A 17,427-nucleotide genomic window follows, 5' to 3' on the forward strand; every position below is an offset into this window, starting at 1 on the left:
TTTTTGGAAAATTATCAAACCATGGATAGTACAATCCCTGGATAAGGAATCCATGAATATGGAGGGCTGACTATTGGTAATTGGTTGCATAAGCAGAATCCCACAGATGTTACCATTTCACATGGGCCTATATCCTACTGTTAGATTCAACAGAGTAGTCATTGAATCAATGGGCTTATCTATGGCCTGGTCCAGATGGGCCAAATGCGCCATGCTGGTGGTGTACTAGGGTTTAAGGGACCGCATGGCAACCGCACGGTACCTAACCCTAGTACAGCACGGCGCCGTAACAATGGCGGCACCCCTTATATGCAGGCGCTGCCATTGTGACGTGACAGACGTATAGCGCCCACACATAGCATCACGCCAGTTACATCACAAGTGCGCCATTGGCACACTCGAGCGTAACTGGTGTGGCACAAAAAGAACCCACTTTTTGTGGGTTCTTTTTTCTCCACATGGAAGCTGTGCAGTTTGGAGGCTGCAGCTTCCATGCCGGGGGGACGGGGGGAAGGTGCCGGCAGCCCTCCCTTTTTGGGAGGACTGCACCAGGCCTATGTGTTGAATCACAGTTCAACAGTTGATGCAGTGGGTGTAGTCGGGTCTAACCAACAGGACTCCAATCAGTGGAACTATATACCATTTTGCATTTCTTCTTGTGGCTCCTCCCTATTTTGTAGGGGGTTTGGGCCTGCTTTAGCATAGGAATCCATGAGCGTAAGTACTTTCTTCACACCAGCTATTGGTTAGTGTTTGATCTTTTATTATTCTCTGCAACAAAGATTCCAGAACCCAAGAAAGAAGGGGTTATTCTGCCTGTCAAACAACTCAACACAAAAAGGGCTGTTATCTCCCACCTTCTCCCAGCTTACGAATACAAAAGGATATCCATTTAGTTCCTGAAGGGAGTCTCCCTCCCCCTCTGCTCACCTCAATTTGGGGAGCTCGCTACTTTTTCCATTTCTCCCAACCAAACTTCTTTGGAAACCTCAGCCCACTCTCATAGGTCTTCCAGGGAGTCTCTGCTTTCCTTCCTCCTGGCAGTCTCATACCTTGTGTTTCTGTTAGTTCCCCTCCTCCTGGGCTTCCCACTTCCCAGCTGATGTCTTCCTCTACAGATCTGTATCCTTTCCCATGGACAGGTACCAGCCTCACCAGGTCCTCCTCACAGTAACAAATTTTCAAACGTAAAAACAAAGGAAGGATACTGTGATGAGTAGTGATAGTTGCGCTCCAGAAGAACCACTCCAGAACAGGTGTTGATTTTAATCCTTATCTGCTGCTGTCTCCAACATCTTCCACCCTTCTGATGGCCACCTGGAGGTATTCATTGGTTCTAGCTGTACCATTGGTCACATTTAACAACCTAGACTATTTTTCAGCCAAGCCAAAATGTATTGAACCTTGGCCATTGGTTTCCTTTAGGTTTGTCCTTTGAGCCTAATGTACCCTATGAAATATTTTTGTTTTATTCCTGCTATTTACTCAACCTCCCTCCTTCCTCTTGCTTTGGTTAATTTTATTTGAGTCTTTTTTTCCTTGTTAGAAGAATTAAACAATAACCACAACACAATACTGAAGTTTAACAGTGGAAGCACTGGGAAGCTTGCCAATCTGAGTTGATTTTGAGCTTCTGGCTTAAGTCAAATATGTTATAATTTGATCCCATTTTATTCTCATTTGCTTCATGGAAGTGGGCCACTAAATGTTTCAGTTTTGCTGTTTTGCTCTTGTTTGAGTTACCTGCCCCAAGCATTTGAGATAGATTGGGCTAAAATCATCAATGCATAGTGAGAATGCCAATGTGATCTAGAGGACAGTGTGTCAGCTTTGCATTCATGAGATTTGGGTTAAAATCTTAGCCAACCATGGATTCATAAGAACCCTGAGTAAGCCAGTTTATTTTTATAATGTTTATCATTTCATAAATATTAGCTATGTTTTATAGATCCTGGACAAGAACTAAGTATGTGTTTGAGAAAAGGATGCAAAAATACAGTAATAAAAATTGTTGCATCTGGCTTATATATTTAAGGGGTAAATAGCTATGTATTTAGATCAAACTGTGTTAGAAGGGTTAGCCACTTAGCAGTTCATTTTGGCTAATTCATCCATTTGTCTGAAACTTTTCAATGTGTATCTATGGAGCGGTACAGACAGGCAGCTCCATGCCACCCGTCTTTCCCCCTTGTCGGTGCTGCAGCAGTTCTAAGCAGCTTCTTTTTGGGAGTGCCATATAGGAGAAACGGCGCTGCCATGATGTCATCATGGCGGCCGCCGTATGGACAGGAGGCCACCATGATGACGGAGTCCGTACGGACTAGGGTACTGGAGCATGTGGTTAGTGCGCACTCTGGAACCGTAGAATCGGCATGGATATGCCGCTCCCTACCAGCCTTAGATGCTCTTCCATATTATTAAATAGGGCACCTAATACACATTTGTTATACCAGCTAAACTAAACATGATGCAGCTAAACAAAATGTTACAGACAACAATAATTTTGTTATACCTTTAAAAACTAGCAATTTTCATTTGGAATAAGATTGCTTTTCAAATTCTTATTGAAAATTAACCCAGTCTCTTACACTTTATGGTTATTGTTGTTATCCACCCTCAAGTCATTCTCGACCCATGGAGACCCTGTAGATAAGACACCTCCAAGACTCCCTGTCCTCCACTGCTCTGCACAGTTCCTGCAAATTCATACTCGTGACCTCTTCTATAGAGTCCATCCATCTAGCATGCAGCCTTCCTCTCTTTCTGCTTCCTTTCACCTTTCCTAGCATTATTGTTTTCTCCAATGAGTTGTGCCTTTTCATGATGTGGCCAAAGTACAACAGCCTCAGTCTAGTCATCTAGCACCACATTTGAAATGAATTGATTTTCTTCCTATCCACTTTCTTAACTGTCTAGCTCTCGCATCCATACATAGTAATAGGGAAAACAATACTCATACACTTTACTGAGTTCTAAACCCTTTGCCCATTTCTCCTCACACTGAGAAGCCTATTTCTTAGAAAGAGCAGATGAGACAAAAAGGTCACACACAGAAATCTGGGAAATATATTCTAGCCTCTCTCCATGACATGCTAGCCTTCTACAGGAGAGGATTCTGTCTTTCTTTTCCCATGAAGGAACAATTCCTCACCTTCATCTGCTTTCTCAAGTGCTACTGTCAGGACACAGGTTAGCACCTCATAACCTATATGTTATGAAACCTGGTGGGATGAGTCTCATGACTGGAATGTGGAAATAGAGGGGTATAACCTTTTAAAGAGAAATAGGCCAAACAGGAAAGGAGGAGGAATAGCACTATATGTCAGAGATATTTACACCAGTGAAGAGATCCAGGACATCAATCATGAAAGCCAGATGGAGAGCATCTGGATAAAAATTAAAGGGGAGGGAAACAACAAGGATGTTACAGTGGGAGTCTACTACAGACCCCCAAGTCAGACTGAGGAATTGGATGATATCTTTCTAGAACAGATGACCACACAGTCAGAAAAGAGAGACGTAGTAGTGATGGGTGACTTCAACTATCCTGATATTTGCTGGAAGTCAAACTCAGCAAACTCCTCAAGGTCTAGCAAATTCCTCACTTGCCTGGAAGACAATTTCATGGTCCAAAAGGTGGAAGAGGCAACAAGGGGGTCAGCTATTTTAGATATGATCCTAACCAACAAGGATGACTTAGTTAATGGGGTGCAAGTGGTGGGATCATTAGGTGGAAGTGACCATGTTCTCCTGGAGTTTGTAATACAGTGGAAAGGAGAAGCCAGGCATAGTCAGACACGCATCCTAGACTTTAGGAGAGCGAATTTCAGTAAACTTAGAGAAGTATTGAGGGCGATTCCATGGTCAGAAATACTAAAAGATAAAGGAGTTCAGGATGGATGGGAGTTTCTCAAAAGAGAGATACTGAAGGCACAATTTCAAACAGTTCCAGTGAGAAAGAAAAACGGGAGGTGTCTCAAGAAACCAGGATGGATGACTAAGGAACTTTCAACTGAGCTAAGTTTGAAATGGAACATGTATAAGAAATGGAAAAAGGGGAAATCACGAAAAAGGAATTCAAAGAAATAGCAGGCATGTGTACGGATAAAGTCAGAAAAGCTAAAGCACAGAATGAACTCAGGCTTGCTAGAGAGGTTAAAAACAATAAAAAGGGCTTTTTTGGATATGTCCGCAGCAAAGGGAAGAAGAAGGAAATGGTAGGGCCACTATGTGGAGAAGATGGCAAAATGCTAACAGAAGACAGAGAAAAGGCAGAATTCCTCCACACCTTCTTTGCCTCAGTCTTCTCACAAAAGGAAAAGGGTGCTCAACTTGAGGATAATGGAGCAGAGGACAGAACAGGGAAATTTCAGTACTGAATAAATAAAGAGATAATAGAGGAATACCTTATTAATCTAAATGAATTTAAGTCTCCAGGACCAGATGAACTACATCCAAGAGTATTAAAAGAACTGGCAAATGTAATATCGGAGCCATTGGCAATAATCTTTGAAAACTCCTGGAGAACAGGAGAAGTCCCAGCAGACTGGAGGAGGGCAAACGTTGTCCCCATCTTCAAAAAGGAGAAAAAAAGAGGATCCTAACAATTATCGTCCAGTCAGTCTGACATCAATACCAGGAAAGATTCCAGAGCAGATCATTAAACAGAGAGTCTGTGAATATCTAGAAAATAATTCCATAATCACAAAAAGTCAACATGGGTTTCAGAGAAACAAGTCATGCCAGACAAATCTGATCTCTTTCTTTGATAAAATTACTAGTTTGGTAGATGAAGGGAATGCTGTGGATATAGTATATCTTGATTTCAGTAAGGCCTTTGACAAGGTTTCCCATGACATTCTTGCAAACAAGCTTGTAAAATGTGGGCTAGACAAAGTAACTGTTACATGGATTCGTAACTGGTTGACCGGCCGAACCCAAAGGGTGCTCAACAATGGCTCTTTTTCAGCCTGGAGAGAAGTGACCAGTGAGGTCCCACAGGGCTCTGTCCTGGGCCCAGTGTTATTCAACATCTTTATGAATGACCTGGATGACAGAATTGGGAGCATACTTATCAAATTTGCAGATGACACCAAATTAAGAGTAGCTAATACCCCAGAGGACAGGATCAAGATTCAAAATGACCTGAACAGACTAGAAAACTCGGCCAAAGCTAACAAAAAGAAATTCAACACGGAGAAATGTAAGGTACTGCACTTAGGGCAGAAAAATAAAATGCACAGATATAGGATGGGGGACACCTGGCTGAATGAAACTACGTGTGAAAGGGATCTGGGAGTCCAAGTAGACCACAAGTTGAACATGAGTCAACAGTGCGATGTGGCAGCTAACAAGGCCAATGCGATTTTAGGCTGCATCAATAAAAGTATAGTGTCTAGATCAAGAGAAGTAAAAGTGCCACTGTATTCTGCCTTGGTCAGGCCCCACCTGGAATATTGTGTCCAGTTCTGGGCACCACAATTCAAAAAGGACATTGAGAAACTGGAGCGTGTCCAAAGGAGGGTGACTAAAATGGTGAAGGGTCTGGAAACCATGCCCTATGAGGAACGACTTAGGGAGCTGGGGATGTTTAGCCTGAAGAAAAGAAGATTAAGAGGTGATATGATAGCCCTGTTTCAATATTTGAAGGGGTGTCACATCGAGGAGGGAACAAGCTTGTTTTCTGCTGCTCCAGAGAACAGGACCAGGAACAATGGATGCAAGCTGCAGGAAAAGAGATTCCACCTCAATATTAGGAAGAACTTCCTGATAGTAAGGGCTGTTCGACAGTGGAACAAACTCCCTCAGAGTGTAGTGGTGTCTCCTTCTTTGGAGGTCTTTAAGCAGAGGCTGGATGGCCATCTGTCGGGGATGCTTTGCTATGGATTTCCTGCATGGCAGGGGGTTGGACTGGATGAACCTTGTGGTCTCTTCCAACTCTACGATTCTATGATTCTATGATTCTATGTGACAATTAGACAAGAACAACTTTATTTAGTTAAGAGACTGCTTTAGTAGAAATGGTTTCCTCTTCTCCTTCCACCTCTTATTTCTCACAGTTAAGACATTTGCAAATAAGAGTTCTTTGCTGCCTCTGGGCTAAAATTCAGAGCATTAGCAAAGATGTTGTATGGGGGAGGGGGGAATCTGGGTTGAAAAGACTGGAAGGAATACAATTAAATCAAAGCAGATAAAAATCCAGGGCAGGCAATTCTGCTTTCAAAGCTGCTTCTGATGTTGCCCATCAAGAATACCTTCAGTTGAGGCCTAGATGCATTTGAATGCAAAATGGATGCATGCCAAGAACTATTTCATTGACCTTTGGAGCTAAAAGAAATCTCTTGGCTAATTGCTTGTTCAGGGCTTGGTGTAGTAGTAGGGCAACCTTTTAAGCAGTTGAATTAAGCAGGGCCCTTTGGAGGAAGAGATGGGAGGGAGGGAGAAAAGGACTTATTTGTTTAATATTGCTTTCAGCACTGTGAGCAGCAGAGATGTGGGAGGTTTGGTTGGGTTCAGCTCAGATATCAGCGTAGTGGCAGGTAGTGCATCTACACTGCAGAAATAATGCAGTTTGACACCACTTTAAGTGCTCTAGCTCCATGCTGTGGAATCTGGAATTTGTAGTTTTACAAGGTTTTTAGCCATCTCTCCCAAAAAATGGCTCACAAAACTACAAATCCTAAGATTCTGTAGGATGGACCCACGGCAGTTAAAGTGGTGTCAAACTGCATTCTTTCTATAGTGTAGATGTACCCAGAGGTGAGGGAAGATAGCAATGTTGTTGCAAAAGAAGATGCAAACATCAGAATCCCCCCCCCCCCCAAAAAAAAAAACACACCCTAAAACTTTACTTACTCAGATTAAAGTCCAAGCTGGCTCGGATTTGTTTGGCTTGATTGTTGACCTTTACCAAACTTTCAGTTTTCTTCATTAATCAGATAGAAAACATGAATGTGGGAGAAATCAAAGCAACAGATTTACCCATCCTTACTTTCATCCAAGCCAATCTAGGCCTGAATCTCTGAAATGTCCATAAAAATGGTGAGTCTCATTATGCTGAAAAAACTACTGCTCCACTCCTCCATCCAAGCAAACAGATATAGGGGAGAGAAATGTGCACCATTCTGTTTTCAAAAGTCCATAGTGCATTCGTTTGTTTTTTTAATACAGTCTGAACTATGGTCTAGTGAATCATGAATGAATGGAAACTTTCAGGGGGGCAGTTAAGACGGAGCTCTTCCGGCAAGCATATCCATCCGATTTCATATAAGACACAGATCCACCTACTTGAATAGGATGAGAACATCCTTGCTCCACTGCCGCTTTGTGATACCCTGTTTTCATTTTGTACTGTATTTTATACCAGGTTGTGATCCTGCCTTGATCCATCTGGGAGAGGCGGGAAAATACAAATTATTATTATTATTATTATTATTATTATTATTATTATTATTATTATTTAATCTGCACCATAACCTGCATATTCTGCTTCTTTTTCATGTCAGGCATTCAGAACCTTCTGCTTTTAATTAATCCATTCATGTCATCCGAATTGGCAAACATTAGTTAACATTAACTACGATGATTTTAAAAGAAGCCAACTTCAAACTATTGCTTCTTGTGTCGACTTTCTAAAACTAACCACAGCTTATGTTGATTACAGTTCTAGATTCAGATGACATAGTAAACTCTGGGGTCCTTTTACAGTACACACATATAATGCTACAGTTCCACTTTAACTCCCACGGAAACATCCTATGTAATCCTGGGATTTGCAGTTTGGTGAAATACTTAAGTTCTCTGGCTGAGAATTCTAAATGCCCCCCTCTAAACTGCAAATCCCAGGATTCCACAGCATGGAGGCCCTATACAGACCGACAGAAAGTGCCAGCCTGTGGACAGAGTCAGGGCACAGCATCCTCACACTGGACACCCTAACATTGCCTTATGGCACCATGATGGTGCGTGCCAGTCCAGACAGTGTGTGTCATCATGACACACCTCCAGCGATGCATCCACATGAGGCAGCACTGAAGGGGCATCATCAAGCCATGCCACTGTGACTATGGCACCCCTTGGAGGGTGCAAAAAGGAGCCGCTTTTTGCAGTTGCTTTTTGCACTTGCCAGCGGCTGGATCGGGGCTGCGGCATGAGGTTACCGTGGCCCCAGTCTGGTCAGGAAAGTGGCGGCTATGTGCTGCTCCTTAGTGGCAATCTGTATAGCCCCTTAGAGTGGAATCATAGTGTTCTCACAATGTAGTGTGAAACGGCCCCTTGTTAACCAAAAGCACAACCAGGAGTTTTCAGTCTCAACCTCCTTTGAGCTGAGTGGGAAGAAATGAGTGAAAGAGTACTTAGTTTAATGGGGCAATCATTTTGCACACAATCGTTGAGTTACATGGTTTACTGTGACAGCCACTGTAGCCCTGGGTTACATTCAAGCAAAAAAAAAAAAAAAAAGTAATGAAGCATTTCTGAAGGAACAAGTAAAAACATCCTGAGGCATGCATGCGTGTGCGCACACATACACACACACACACACACATAAAATTGAAGAATGGTATATACAAATCCAGCCCTCTGTAAATTACTGCATGGCCTGGAGCTGTAAAGAACTGAGAAGAGAAAATACACAAAACCCCTTGTTGGCATTGGTCCTCCTGGCTCAGTCTTTGTTGAAGTTAATCAATCTGACAAGCACCTTCATATTCACACTTGGAAAATAAATCATGTAAATCAACATTTTCCTTGCCACTGCTGTTGTCCTGCTTGAGATCATAGGGAAGCCCACATTAAGGCAGAATTTTTGCTGACAGAGAAGCAAGAATAGGAGTGGTCATCCTACCACAAATGAAGGATGATGACCAAAAACAGCTGAATGTCCCAAATAACATAATCAAAGTCCTCACACTGAGAGTCAAGTTAAATAATTTTTTTAAAAAAAAATACTATGTCTTACTCACCCCACCCCTGCTTCCTAGACATCTCCTTGAATTTATAGAGGAGGGCTCAGTGCCTTCCAAGAGACTCTTTAGTTTTTTTGGTTAATTGCCATCAAAGCTAACACACGCGTAATATAACCCCTGTGTGAATTTTAAATCACAGACATTTGATTCCCTTTACTACGGTAATAATGTGCTATGTGGAGAGGCTGGGGAGAGGTAAAGGAAGTCATAATGTTTTTTTTAGGAAGGGGAGAAACTGTAATAGATGGGCAAGAGTGTTGTTACTGAAGAAACTACAGCTGTTCAACAGATCCATACCACTGATCACGTTACTGAAGCAAAATATCTCTGGCATTTTTATGATGTCTTTTACCACCTCCAACTATCTATCTGGGTGCGGGGGGGGGGGGGGGGAGAGGCAGATAAAATAAAATAAAATTCAAGGATGAACAAGTGGCATGGAAGGGATGAAATTCCATTCCACAAGTTGGTGCTACAATTCTAATTGTGCTGCTTCAAGAGAGGAATTTTAAAAGAAGCAAACTAACTGAGTGGGTAATTTTTTACGGCCACCTACTTCTTTCAGAATTATGCCCCCACGCTTTTGTTGGCAAATGTTATTAGAAGTGCAGGTGGTTTTTAGGTCTAAAAGGCAAACAGCAACACGCTGTGATAGGGAAGGAGGCCTTTAAGGGCTGTCAAGAGACTATTTCTGATCCTTTTCAAGGGCAAAGACTCATCCTTAGCATATGGTGATTTGAAAAATATAGGTATAAATGTTTCTTCTTCTTCATAGCAACATATTCTTTGTTTTTTTAAAAAATAAAGGCACAACCCAAAGAGCATATAGTATTAACATTCATATTGGCTTTCACTTGACAAATGATAGGTAAGAGAAACCATCCACATGGTAAATTGTCTGAAGAATCCCAGCTGCTGTTTTCCACTGCAAAGGGAGGCTGGTGGTGCAATGTAAAGGATTCTGCATTCCATCACTTTAGGCCTACATCTCCCTGATCCTTGTAACCCACGTTCATGGACATGAATTTGCCCAGTAATATACCAAGAAGATATTACTGCAAGTGGGTAGGTGAACTATACCTGATATTATTGTTATTGTTACTGTTTATTTATATGATGTATCATCATCATCATCATCATCATCATCATCATCATCATCTGTTTATATGATGTACATGGCACTTTACAAATAGTTATAGAATAAAACATTTATAACCATTACACAATATAAAATACTAAAATACAGTATTTAAATAATATAAAATACTAAAACACATTATTAAAATACAATGAAAACAACCCACACACAAACATAATGCAAAATAAAACAAAATAGGCAGTATAGATAATCGAATATACTAAAGCTGTGTGTGTGTTTGTGTGTGTGCGCATGCACATGCGTATAAAGATTTTTTTAAAAAATTGTTTATTGAAGAATTTTGCAACAGAGAATGAATAAATGAGCATTCCCAGCCACTTCTCAAGAAACTTGTAGATCAGCATTTAAGGTAAGACAAAAAGCAGGGGTGGGGAAAATTCAGTCTAAGGCAGGGGTAGGCAACCTGCGGCTCAGATGCGGCCCGGCGTGGCCTTGGGACCGGCCCCAGCCCAGTCCTGCCGCTGATTGCTGCCAGGGCCTTTGGCCTCTCACGCGAGGGGCATGGTGGGGAAATTGTCTATAGAAGCCTCAGAAACATGCATTTATCTTAACATTTTTTAAAAAATCAGCAATTTTTTTTGCGTGTCCTCCATTTTTATATAAAAGTGTCCTCCATTTGAAAATTTTGTCCTACATTTGTCCCGGTTTATTTATTTATTTGATTTTTTAAAAATTATTTAATTATTTATTTTTTGGCTTCGGCCCCCCAGTTGTCTGAGGGACAGCAACCCAGCCCCCGGCTCGAAAAGGTTGCCTACCCCTGGTCTAAGGGTTGCATGTGGCCCTCAAACCTTGAACTCCTTCTCAACACTCCCAAAGCAAAATGACGCTCAACAGTGCAACTGGGGTAGCTGCTGCTGCCATCACACTCTCTTCGTGACTCCCTCTTAATATACCTCCCTGCTCTATGCCCTACCCAACATGCCTTTTGTTTTGTTTCATTTTATTTTTTCCTCTTTTAAAACATTATTCTGAAGTGCTGGTGAAGCAATTTAAATTTTAAAAAGAAAAAAATGAATACTTTTTTTAAAGGAATCAGGCTAATTGGGAATAGCATGGGGGAGAGGGACAGTGCGAGATGAGGAGCCTGTGGCCCTATACAAATGGGCAGGAAGGGATGGCGAGATGCCATCCCTTTCTGCCCCTGATTGGTGCCACAGCAAATGCAAGCTGTGGCACTGATCTGACCTCCGCAGAGCACAAAAAGGAGCTGGTTTTTCCGGCTCCTTTTTGTGCCTGTGAAGAGGCACCATAGCTGTAGCTTGATCATGCCCCTTTGGCGCAGTGTCATTTAGGCACTGCGCCAAAGGGATGTCATCATTGTGCATGCCATCTGAATGGCTAGGCACCAAGGTGGCACCCGGGCAGTGCAAGGAGGGCTTTGAGCATGGGGATGCTCAGCCCTCACCCCACCTGCAGGAAGATGCTTTTTGCCCATCTGTATCGGGTCTGTGACACCATGTGACTGGCAATTTTGCAATTGCTGCAGCAGTGGCATTTTGCACATGAGGTTTAATGGCACTGCAGTGCAACTGGTAGCTTATTGACTGGTTTTCCTCAGCAATGAAGAAGGACACTGTAACCACACTTGGCATACACAGAAGCTATGGGTCGGAGTCAATGTCATGTAATAAGCATTATCAAAAGCATTATTTTATGACTACAATCTGAGTTTAAAGCTGTGTAAAGTATTCTCTCATGTTTCTTTTTCACATCATGATCATCACTTCTAACGTACCATGGTATGTGTGGGCAGCACATAGGGGCATCATAGGGGCAACAACTGGACTTAGTCCCTTACTCAGTTGCCAGCATCATGTATAAAGGCAATTAAATACCATTATTGGCTCATTGTAAGTGATTTCTCAATGGGCCTCTCATAACACTCAAATCCAGGCCTTAGCTACACAACCTAAACATATCACATGTGAATTGCCATTCTTTTGGACAAGAAAAGAGGTACATATCATGACTTTGTGCTACCTGAGTGCTTGCCACATTTGTTCCATCGGTGACTTCCACAGTCATGTTGTACACCGACCTCTGCTCAGCATCAAGGGGCTTCGCGATGACAATAGTCCCCACACCTTTGTCTGCGTCGAAAGAGCTCTCGAAATTCCCCCCTAATTGTTGTTACAACAGAAGGTACAATTAAATCTCTGAAAGGTGTTTCACTGAAAAAATAACATCTACAGATCTGGGGCATGGTAATTTACACAGCAATGCTGCACATCACATGCATTGCACACATGGAGCAATCTTTGTTCTAAGCTAATTTTCCCCCCTTTCAAGCATCATTTATATATTGTAAAACAGATGTCATAAAGGAAGGTAGGAGAGGGAGGAAGGAGGAAATAACAACTCATACTGCAGACAAAAGATTCAGCAATGCATCCAAGCGAAGCGTAATTGATTTCTTAAAAAGGCTTTACAAGGCTATTAACCTACAGAGACTTATGCCCTCGTTAGTACAAACAAGCAATTCCCCCCTTCATTAGATATTCATTTGAGAGAAAGATTTGAGTGTCACTTCTGTGTCACTTTTGAAGAATTCAACAGGAACCACCCAGGCTGCTCCAACAGTTTGGAAAGCATTGTGACTACTTCAATTAAACTGTTTCAGGTCAGGGCAGCCATATCTGTCCAACAAGACCAACACTGAATTTTCTGAGTAGTAGTGGCTGTCCAGTCTCTTTCACATCACCCCACCACCTGATCCATTTTATCTAGATAGGCAAGGATTGAGTGTGACGCCTTGTGTTTGAAAAACATGTTCTGTACTCTAGATCTGTTATACAGTGGGCCCTTGTTATCTGCTGAGGTTTGGTTCTAGCATCTCCTGTGGATACCAAAATCTATGTATGCTCAAGCCCCATTAATTACAGTGGCATAGTAAAATGGTGCTCCTTATATAAAAGGGCAAAATCAACTATTTTTAATAGATATTTTAATTGTAACATGTTTAATCCTGTTTTAAGGGGGGGAATTTGGAACATAATTTTGTAAATGTGGATTTTAATGTGTTGTGAGCCGTTTTGATTGTCTCATCACAGAAAAGCTGGATACAAATAAAAGTTTTATTTTATTATTATTATTATTTATATTTTAATGCAGTGTTTGCTAAACTCTAGTCCTCCAGATGTTTTGTACTTCTGTTCCCAGACGCTTCAGTCATCTCGGCTAGTAGTCTGGGATTCTGGGAGCAAAAATCCAATACATCTGGAGAACCAGCATTTGGGAATCACTCTTTTAATGCCTACTGCTAGTCCTAACTAGATCAGGCTCAATGAAACAAAGGAAACGTGGAATATCAATACAGTGGGCTCTTGGTATCCTTTGGGGTTTGGTTTTAGGAGCTCCCTGCGGATACCAAAATCCTTGGATGCTCAAATAACATTCAATACAATGGCGCAGTAAAATGGCGTCCCTTATATAAAATGGTAAAAGCAAGATTTGCTTTTTGGAATTTATATTTTTAGAAATATTTTCAAGACATGGATGGTTGAATCTGTGGATAAGAAATCTGTTGATACAGAAAGCTGATTGGGAGTTCCATCTATTCACTGGATCTACTCTAGTTGTGACTAACAACTAGATTTAGGTCCATGTTTATTGCCCCTCCCAAAGGAGGATAAACTGATGAACTAACTTTTGAGGGCAAATCTTGTAATACAACTTTGATATTAGCCTGGCCATCAACAGCAGTATTCTCACATGTGGTCCAATGTATTGCTTTGTGCAGAACTCAGTGAACATGCACAGAATCCAGCCAACCTTCCAAATATACAAGCCCTCCCTCCCCATCCACATTTCACCCTTCATAATGAATAGAATATTCCTAGTACTAAATACTGGGCAATAGAGTTCCAATAGTTCGGCATTTTAATCACAATTGGAAGCAAATTATTTGTTATTTTTTTTAAAAAAACCCATTTATATTTAAATTGGCGGGAAACTACTACTTCTATTTAACATTTTAACACAAGCTCCCTGCTGCCTCCGTTAAGCTTTCCACCTTTCTGTACCTTAGCTAAATACAACTTTTTCTAGTTTCCCCCAATTATCTTTTATTAAAATAAAGATCTGGCATGAAAGTGTGTGTGTGGGGGGGAGGCTTCCTTTATGGTAAGAGCAAGCTGTAAATAACCTGTAACTAAGCAAATTGGTCATTATGTTTAGAAGCACAAGGGATCAAAAGAGGAACTGCCATTGCTTGCTTGTCCCCTTTGCCTTCCAATGAAATAAATCCATTGTATTGCAGTTTAGAGCAAAGCTTCCCGGAGATGAGGAAGGAAGGTTGGCCAAAGGTTGTTCTTCTGTTTTAACTAGCTGCAAAGTAGATTAATGAACGATGCCGCAAACTGCAGGATGAGCTCTCTAGTTCCCACAGCAAATGGGACGCTAGGGTTGCTCACAAAGCTTCTGAGACAGTCTCCTGTCTCTCTAAATGAGTCCACAGGAGGACAGAGGGATGTTTTAATCCATTTATTAAGTTCACCCTTGACTTTCCAGTCCCTTCCAGCAATTCACTCAAATGCTTGTGCTTTCTGGAAAAGGCTTTCTTGCTTTTCAAGCCATTCTGCAGGCAGGGGCCAAAGAAAGAAAAGGGATCCTCTTATTTTAACACTGTTATTTATGCCACTATTTTAATATGTAAATATATTTGCATGCTTAACACAATGGCATGGAAAAAAGAGAGAGGGAGAAGTAGGTCTTAGAATCATAGAACCTTAGAACTGGAAGGGACCACAAGGCCATATAGTCTAACCCCCTGCCATGCAGGAATACACAACTAAAGCACTCCTGAGAGACACCCATTCAATCTCTATCAAAGACTTCCAAAGATGGAGAGTCCACCACTCTCTGAGGCTACACACTCCAGTCGAAGAGTTCTTACAGTAAAAAACTAAACAAAAACCAAATGTCTTCCTAATGCATAGGTAGAACTTCTTTTCTTCAAATTTGAATCTAATGATTTATATTCTAGTCTCTGAAGCAGCAGAAAACAAGATCATTCCATCTTCTACATGAAGCCCCTTCAGATATTTAAAGATTTATTCATTTATGGGATTTATATCCCCCCTTTCCCCCAAAATGAGATTCATTTAGATGGCTCTCATGTCACCTCTGCCTTGGATTCAACTCTGAGCCTGGAATCCCAGGTTTCAGCAGTGGCTAGGAAGGCATTTGTATAGTTAAATCTTGTGTGCCAGCTGTGCCCATTCCTTGAGATGTTACATCTAGCCAGGGTGACAATAGCCGTAGTAACATCCCAGTTGGATTACTGTCAAGTGCTCTATGTGGAGTGGCCTTCGAACAGTGTTCAGAAAATTCAAGTGGTCCAAAGAGCTGCAGCCAGATTACTAACAGGTGCTAGCTGGAGGGGGAATACAACTCCTCTGTTGAAGCAGCTCCATTGGTTACTGGTCTGTTTCTGGACACAATCAAAGTGCTGGTTTTAACCTTTAGATTCCTATGTAGCTCAGGTTCCAGTTACCTGAAGGACCATATACTCTCTTATGAACCTTCTGTATTCTGAGATCTTCTGGGGAGGCCCTTTTGTCTGTCCCACCTCCCTCACAGGTGTATCTGGTGGGAACAGAGGACAAGTCTTTCTTGTTGGCTGCCCCAGGCTCTAGAACTTCCTTCCCAGAGAAGTTAGACTGGCACCCTCCTTCTGTTCATTTCATAGAGAAGCAAATTTTCTATTCTGACAGACATTTGAGGAGTGATGATATAAAACCCACCTTACACAGTATGTTGGATATTGCAAACTGTTGTGCTCATGTGGATGTTTTTTAATGATAAACATTATACCCCAGTTTTAATTTTGTCTGGTTGTTTAATTCAGCTTTTATATCTTGCAGATTATCAATAATGTTTCTTTGTAAGCCACTTTGAGTCACAATTTGGGTAAAAGGCAGAATAGAAATTACTACTACTAGTACTACTATTTCAAGTTACTTTTTTGGCTATGTGGCAAGAATTTTGGGGTGAGTGCAACATACTGGAGGGGGGGTATCTTCCCTCGTATTTTAACAGCTTAGAAGTCAACCATCTTGTTCCACTGTACATAGCAGGCCCCTGGTATCCACTGGGCTTTGGTTCCAGGATCCCCCCCTCCCCCCCCCCCCCCCCCCCCCCGTGGATACAAAATCTCTGGATGTTCAAGTCTCATTAAATAAAGTGGATAGTAAAATAGTGTCCCTTATATAAAATGGCAAAATATTTTCAAGCCACCATGGATGTTTGAATCTGTAGTAAAAAAAAATCTGTGGATACGGAGGGCTGATTGTATAAACCACACTTGAGTTATTTCGAGCTAGTATGCTAGGGTCTAAGACTGGGCCTCTAACATTCATAACAGATGTTCCACTGCTGTGTCCCTCTACATTTCTAGAAAGTTGCTGCCTAGTACAGGACACTTTCCCTATGGATTCATCTCACTTCCTAATCCAAAGATGGAGAACCTCTGGCCTTGCAGATCTGACAAACTCTTGCTCCCATCAAGAATCACCACTGGCCAGTTTGGATGGGCACTGGAGTTCAACATCATCTGGAGAGGTACCTGTTCTCCAGTCCTGCCCTAATAGCATGTTGTACTTGATTACAATTTGGTTTCATTTCAAATGCATGTACACGTTCCCTACACTAGTATGCATGTCTGAATCACTGATCATATTTTAGATGTCATATACACTCACTTAAATACTCATTAAATTATAAGTGAATGCATAATTGTTCTTGACATATAATTAAAGTTATGGAGATACCAAGGTATCAAAACATTTCTATTGGATTTTATGCTTTTCGTTATTTTTTAGAAGAAAACCCTTCCTGCACTTCCAAAACAAAGAGAGAGAGAGAGAGAGAGAGAGAGAGAGAGAAGATAGGTTATCTCTAGATTGGTTTGGGGGGGATCTTTTTGAAGCCAAGATTTGCAGAATTTTTCCCCATGGGAAAAAAATCATGATAAAAGAACACTAGCTTTAGGACGGTTGGCCCTTTTTTCTGAAGTGAATGTTTTATAGTGATAACCAGGAAGGGCTGGCAGGGGAGGGGGTAGCACTAACTTTTAATTTAAGTTCCTTTGTAGCCATCTTAATGAGCAATCGGAAAATTGTAACCTTATCAGGCCACACTTCTGAAGAAAACTTTGTCTTTAAAAAGTTAGAAGAAATTAAAAGGAAAAGCTAGTCCAGCTGATGCCTTCAGAAATGGCCCTTCTTTTGCTTATAAAAATAGATAAGCATCCACTAAACCCAGTATTTGTCTAAACACTTCAGTGGAGACCAATATAAC

General features: G+C 41.5%; 1 protein-coding gene across 8 annotated transcripts in view; it reads right to left on the bottom strand.

Moving 5' to 3' along the window:
- The window catches only part of FAT3 (FAT atypical cadherin 3), a 631,203-nt gene that overhangs the window by 161,197 nt on the left and 452,579 nt on the right, over nt 1–17,427 (bottom strand). For all 8 annotated transcript variants that reach the window (XM_089512860.1, XM_089512858.1, XM_089512859.1 and 5 more), the window contains one exon: nt 12,109–12,248. In XM_089512860.1, coding sequence (XP_089368986.1) covers nt 12,109–12,248 — 140 coding nt within the window. The remainder of the gene's footprint in view (nt 1–12,108; nt 12,249–17,427) is intronic.

The sequence above is a fragment of the Sceloporus occidentalis genome, unplaced genomic scaffold (genome assembly GCF_023333645.1).
Source record: "Sceloporus occidentalis isolate IW3139 unplaced genomic scaffold, rSceOcc1.0.p SCAF_2, whole genome shotgun sequence".
In the NCBI taxonomy this organism is placed as follows: domain Eukaryota; kingdom Metazoa; phylum Chordata; class Lepidosauria; order Squamata; family Phrynosomatidae; genus Sceloporus; species Sceloporus occidentalis.